The sequence below is a fragment of the Hevea brasiliensis genome, chromosome 3 (genome assembly GCF_030052815.1).
Source record: "Hevea brasiliensis isolate MT/VB/25A 57/8 chromosome 3, ASM3005281v1, whole genome shotgun sequence".
Lineage (NCBI taxonomy): Eukaryota > Viridiplantae > Streptophyta > Magnoliopsida > Malpighiales > Euphorbiaceae > Hevea > Hevea brasiliensis.
In genome coordinates this window covers 92,134,534-92,141,942 of record NC_079495.1, presented here as the reverse complement: position 1 = coordinate 92,141,942, position 7,409 = coordinate 92,134,534, and the positions used below count along the sequence as shown (strand labels likewise).

The following is a 7,409-nucleotide window of genomic DNA, read 5'->3' as shown; positions in this document are numbered from 1 at the left end:
TAACAAGATTGTTTTTATCTGAAAAGCAATTTTGAAGGCAGCAATTAAACTGAAGATTACCCTCCAAAACACAACTCAACTAAATATTTATCTAAAAAATTTAGAATCGGCTATATAGATTCTCTTTCTTCATTTTAAACGATTTTGGGTTAAATCCTCGAAAATTTGTAATGCTTCTAAGTCATGTTATACTACTCTCGTCCAAGTCAATTTAGATCTATCCCATTTTTTTTCTATTCTCTAACATAATGTGCTCTACTTATCTAACTGGAGCATCCGTATGTCTACGCTTCAGATGACCAAACCACCTCAATCTCTCTTCTCTCAACTTATCCTCAATTTCTCAATCTCATTACCCCCACAACACAAATTTCAGCAAAACCAATGCGTTTGGTGGGCATTATGAACTTATTATGATTGTTTTCTTATTCCAAAGAAAATCTTATAATTTAGATTATTTTTAAATATGATTCTCTAATTTAAATTTTAATAAATTAATATTTTATAGATAAATTATTAATAGAAATGATTCAAATACTAATATTTAATGATTATTGATATACATTTATCTTTCTATTTATTATGGAAATATTCACATCAGCAATTATTATTAATAATATCAAAGCATTATCAATGAGTTTTAATTTAATTGAATTTGAGTCATTTTTAAAATTGCAATATCATAAATTTAAGTCTAAACTAATATTAATTATAATAAAAAAAATAATATTTATGTTTTCATCTTATTTAATTCAATAATATTAAAATCATTTTTAAAATCACGATATTACGAGTTTGAGTGGCTAATTTTGCCTATATGGAATCATGCATCCCAAAGTTTTCCTATGAGCATTTTGCGACTAAATTTTTGTATGCCATTAGGGGTGGCGTGGCTTATTTCTATTATTATATTATTTAATTTGAATATTTACCTCATTTGTAATAAAATAAGTTATTGGCTTCACTTGGAAAAAATAATTAATTTGCAATAAAATAATTTAATTTAACTATCATATAATTATATTATTTTAGCATAATTTTTATTTTTTTTAAAATATACTTTTTTAAATTAAACAGAATTGAATTTTCTCACTTCATAGTTTTTAAATATTAGAATTGACAAAAAAAATTAATTAATTAAATTCTTGTAAAATTTTAATTTCCAAACAAGAGACTGACTCAATAAAAATATAGAAAATATTGGAAAGCCATTGTATTAGACATTCTTTTAAATTGTTGATAGATTTTTTTTTTTTTAAGAATAAGATTCTATTTATTTCACAGAAAATAATTTATATATAAATTTTTTTTAAAAAAATATTTTTAAAAAATATTTTCAATGAAAATATTTTTCATTATTTGGTGGTAATATTAAATTAATGGTATGTATTTATATTATATATATATATATATATAAATATTTTCACATTTCAATAAGATTATTAAAATTTAGAAAATAGAAAATAATTTTATCTTTTGAAAGAAGCAATCATTTTTTTTAATAATTTAATTTTTTTATGAGAAATATATTTTTTATTAATCTATTTTTTAAAGTATTTTAAATATTAAAATACAAAAAATATTTTATATGAAACAAATGGAATCTAAAACTGAAATTTCATTGGGATGATAAGGGAGAAGAGTAATATCATCTTGGACAAAAATTAAATGCTTTGATGTTAATTTAGAAAGATACTGTAATTTTAAAAAAATATAAAATAAATTGAAAATTTAAATCAAAATAATATTTTAAATAACTTTTAGGATAATTTATAATCTAATCCTTAAAGTATATAAAAAATCACAAATTGGTCTTTTTGTTTGCAAAGAGTAATAATTTAGTTCTAAGGTTTGATTATGTCAATAAAAAGTAACCTTGTTTAAATTTACCATTAATCTTATGTTAAATGATTAAAATGATTTACACTATTTTCAATGAGAAACAATTTAATCTCTCATATTTTATTTTTATTAGTAACATTGTTCCTTTTATTTAATTAAAATATAATTATACGTACATGTATATATTATAAAGAATATTTTTATATTTAATATATTTAATAATATAATTATTGATTAAATATAATAACATTTAAATATTCTTTAAATTATTTAAATATTCCTTATAATATAAAATTATTTTTTCATAGATGTAATATATAATTATTAAAATATAAAATATTAAAATAAAAAGTTAATTAAAAGTAATAATTCTTTATTTCTAAGTAAACAATATATTTTCTAAATTCCTATTTTTTTTATATTGCGTAAGATTTTGTAAAAGAATTATTTTTTTATGGTGATATTTTTCAATAAATAAATAGTTATAAGAATTCTTTTAACGTAACTTTTATCCCAAAAAAAAACTTAAAACTTATTTTTTATATGATTTAATATAATTTGTTTTGATAATATAATTTCTTACAATTTATAAATATTATAAAAAGATTATATATCTTAATTTAATTTTATTTATTTAAATATTATTATATTTAATAAATAATAAATCGTTTATATTAAACGCTAAAGTATCTTTATAATAAAAATATTCTTAATTATAAATAATTATGTATTATAAAGACTATCTAAGTACTTTTATATTTAAATAACTATATTATTTAAATAATTATACTTTATTTAAATATAAAATTTAAATAAAATGTAATTTTATTTATTTATTTGTTTCAATAGGGACAAAATAAAGTCGGTTGCACAATAAAAAATAATTCTTTCTTTTTTCACTATAAAATTAAATAATATTAAAATATGTAAATAGGGAGATTTGAATCTAATAGCTCTTCGCTCTCTGCGCCTTAAAAGGAGCGATCTTTGATTAGCAGAGATACAATTTTATTAATAAAAGTAAAATTTGAGTGATTAAATTATTTTTAATTGAAAATGGGATAAGTATATTTTAATAATTTAGAATGTAATTAATAGTAAATTTTATTGATAAAATTAAATCTCAAAAATAAAATTATTATTTTATTAAAAATATAAGTAATGATATATAATTTTTTCTATATCTCAAAAATTAAATTATAAATTACCCCCTTTTTTCTGTGAGGTATTTTCATAAAGAAACAGTGGAAGATGTAACGGGTCAACAAATTGAAGGGGACGTTACTAAACAGTCTTCCACTGGCTTTTCTAGTTTCGCATTCCCTTGGACTTAGCAATGTCAAATTCCATGTAGGATTAAATTAAATAGTAGCTGAGTTTGCTCTCCAGTTAGAGTGGCTATGGTCTGATTTCAAATTAAAATGGGTCAAAAATGAAATTGGTTTTGAACTGAATTGAAATTATCTTTTTACAAATTAATTTAAATTTAATTTTTTTTTAGGAATGGTGATTGATGATTCTCAATCAAATTGAATCGGTAGTTTTAAATCAGATTAAATTGAAAGTTTAAATAAAAATAAATTCGATAAATACTCGAGTCTACTCTTAATTCATTTATATAAATATTAAATTCTCTATATAATTATTCTTTATACTTTTTTTAAATTTTTAATATTTTCTCAAATTTTTTATATAATTATTTTTTATACTATTTTTAATTCTTAATACTTTCTCAATTTTTCTTTTTATTATTGTATATATTCACTAAAATTTTTAATAATATCTCAATTATTCTATATTATTTTAAACCATTTTAATTTAATTTTTTTTTCTCTTTTACATTATTTTTTTAATTATTAAATTTTATCATAACATTTTTTAAAGGACAAGCAGTAAAGTCATAAATTTTAATTCTTCTAAATTCCAAGACGATAGAGTATGTAACTTAATTTTGTAAAATTAAATTTAAGCACTCCCTTAATTTTTTTTTTTAAATTACCTCTTTTATTTTTTTAATTAAGTTCAAACCTTTTAGTTTTAAATTTTCTTAAAAAGACATTAATTTCATTTCTTTTGTTTTCTTATTTTATTTTAATGGAAAGATTTCTAATAAAAAATAAGCTATTTTTATAAATATACTTTTTTTCTAAAAATTTTATAAATATAACTTAATTCCAAATCGATAAATTTTTTCTTATTTTTTTCCAAATGGCTCCCAAACCATATCTAAATCACCTTTTAAATTGTCTTGAGCTATCATCAAAACCTTTTGAACTGAGTCTTGAACCGGAATTAGCGATTCCAAAATGTTCCTTTAAACCAAAATTGGCAGTTCCTGAACTGCAACCACCCACATCTCTAGTTTATCATTTTAGGTTTAATTTTTATAAATAAACATTTACAAGATAATTTTAAGAAAAAAAAATTCATATTTAATATCTCTACTTTATTAAAACTAATTACTTGTTCCTCTTATTTTAAAAAATAAATTAATTAGTTCTTATATTTTTGTTATATTTACTCTTCAATCCCTTTAATCATTTTAGCCATTAATTTAAATTTTATTCTGTGCTTATAATTTCAAAAAGACAACTATTTAATCTTTTTATTTTTTAATTTTTGAATTATTTAATTTTTGTAATGGTAATTTTTTTTCTTTTAAATATATTGACTAATATAAAACTTGATTTAAATTAGATGGAATGGCTAAAGAGTTGACGAAATAAAAATATAATTACTAATTAATATAATTTTTAAGATAAAAAAAATAAATTATTAATTTCATCAAAATTGATTGATTAAATAATAATTTTTGAAAAAATTGTGGCATATTAAAAAAAAAAATGCCACCAGCTGGTCTTGGCATAACCTTTTTGACGTCGGGAATACTAGATGATTTGCTTTGGTGAAAAAAGTTTCAATAGTGGAAATGATTAGCTGAACCAACCATTGGATTCTTTAAAGTTTTAACCTTTTAACTTTCAGAGGCCGCTGCCTCCCACCTAGCATTGCCAATCATAAAGGACATTGCATATGGGCACTAAAGGATAGTGGTTTTTTTTTTTTTTTTTTTTTTAATTTTAGTAATAAATTACTTAATTAAAATTATTAAATTTTATAATCAAATAAAATCAGAATTTTTTTAAAATAATAAAATTTTAAATTGAAACGCCAATTAAAAGTAAATGAAAACAAATTAATTAATATATATTTATAATATAAAAGTAGAGTTAGAGTCATTAGATTAATGATTTAATGGTCCTATATTTATCTGTAAAAATTTTAAATAATATTTCAAGTAAAAAAATTGAAGGGAAAGTGTAAATTGAAAAATAATATTATTCGTGAATATCATTAGCAAAAAAAGAAGTATAAATAAGGTTTAATTTAGTAGAACTAGAATCATTTTAAAATGGCAATGTCACTAATTTAAATCTCATCTAAATCGAAGTTAATTGTTAAATAGAAAAAAAAAAAATTGATCCAACCAAAATATGCAAATATACAACCCCTCCTTCCTCCAATTCTCCCTTACCCAAGCAAATTCACACACACACACACACGTGTATATATATATATATATATATATATATATACGCATAACATAAAAGCATACCTTAAAACATAAATTTAATAAAATTAATGTAAATCTTTTTGATCAACCACATCTACACTAGCACCACAAGACAATAACCTGTGAAAGATCCTAAACAAAGCACCGCAAGAAAATTCTTTCACTTTCCTAAACACCAAACACTTCCTTATCCGGCCCTCTTCTTGTTTCTTCTTTCCATGATTAGCCACCTTCTCTTTCACTCTACCCAAGCACTTCTTCGTCTTCTGTGGCACACTCTCCTTCCTTGAGAACGTGTAGCTCCTAACATACATTTGCCTGCAGGATATGCTGTCCACCACCCTTGTTTGGCCTTGCAAACCCTGCCTTACTCGCTGGACAGACTTTATGAACTCTGCATCGGATTCCGGCCACTTGTAGAGGTTCACATAGGTGGCACGTACTGGCACGCGGGGGTCTCGTGTACCGTTGACACAGTTTGATATGCAGACTGAGCTCATGTTTTGTGGGGAGAGGCTGCAGTTTTGTAGTGTGTTTGTGGTTATATATTGCTATACAAGGCTTAGATTGGAAGGAAAGGAATGTTGAGAGAGGGGAGAGAGAGTAAAGAGGTAGTAATTGAGTAATTGTAGAATTTTTATATATCATGTGTTATGATTTGGCGTAATTGGCATTGAATATGTTTGAGTATATTGTTTTGTGCTTTTACTGTTAGGCAAGAATGACAAAGCTAAACAAAGGTTTAACTAAAATCGAAGATTTTGCTCTCCACCACCTTGTCGACCATGAGCATTTTCTTTTTTTAAAATTCCTATAAGGTCTAGAATTTTCACCATTTAGAGCGGAGGATGTAGGGAGATATGGTAATTTTCTAAAGCTAGACAGATTGCACTAAAATGGCAACTTTAGGTCATTTCTGGTTCTGGTAGTTTTTATACCCGAAGTTGTGCAAACATTTTGACTTGCTTATGGTAATTTCTGGGTTTTTGTGTCTTCATAAGAGTTGTAGATCTATGTCTAATCTATTCATGGTAAAAATTTCAAGTCATTTGGACCTGTTTTGAGTAAGTTATGGTCAAAACACTAACTGCTGCCCAAATGGTCAATTTTCAGGTTTTCAAGTCACTAATCCGGATTTTGTCATTTTTAAGGTCAGTTTCTAGGCAGAATTTTGACAACATTTCTCTATGAAAGTTGACCTATTTGGTGTCTATTTTCACTCCCCATTGGGTTCACAATTTTGCACTTATAACCTAATTTAGGTACTGCCATCAATACACTACCTGCACAAGACACTTACACTTCTAATTTGAAATTGCTTCTCCTCCTCATTACTTCATTATTTATGCATAGCACTTCTACAAATGTTAAACACGATTCCAACAAGTATATTGGACAAAACACTCAAGTGCTCAATGCACACAATTCACTATTAAAGTCCAACATTCAATTTCCACCGAAATACTACATACTTCAACACCAATATTTCACATACACATCCATGAAAACTACACATGCTGCCCACTATTTAACACCATCACATAGGCTGCCATTTTTTGTACAATACTTCAACAATATTTCATGAATTTAAACACTTCAATCTTCATCATGAGGCTGCCAAAAAATTAAACATATATACCAAACTTTCATTTTCATTTTTCAACTTACAATCGCATTTTATACATGGAAATCAACTTCAATACACTTAAACACTTAAATCAATACTCCAAATCACTAAATATATGCAAAAATAATATGTACATGATGAAGTTCCATGGCTGCCGAAATGCTCCATCACCAATAATTCATCAAACCTCAAACTTCTTCCATAATTCAACTACCCACAACATTAGTTACACTTTTAATGAAACAAGAATTGAAAATAACCACTTACCTCTTTTGGACTTCTTCAAAACTGCACCAAAGTTATCTTTCTTGCTCCCTTATTGCTGCCCAAGGTGTGTAGGCAAAGATTAATGAAGAAACCTTAAGC

The 7,409-nt window shown here is 24.1% G+C and overlaps 1 protein-coding gene across 1 annotated transcript; it reads right to left on the bottom strand.

Moving 5' to 3' along the window:
- Positions 1 to 5,423: 5,423 nt before the first annotated feature.
- LOC131178531 (uncharacterized) lies at positions 5,424 to 6,019 on the bottom strand. Its single transcript, XM_058143480.1, has one exon. The coding sequence runs from the start codon at positions 5,914 to 5,916 to the stop codon at positions 5,482 to 5,484; it is 435 nt and encodes a 144-aa protein (XP_057999463.1). The 5' UTR covers positions 5,917 to 6,019; the 3' UTR covers positions 5,424 to 5,481.
- Positions 6,020 to 7,409: the final 1,390 nt, after the last annotated feature.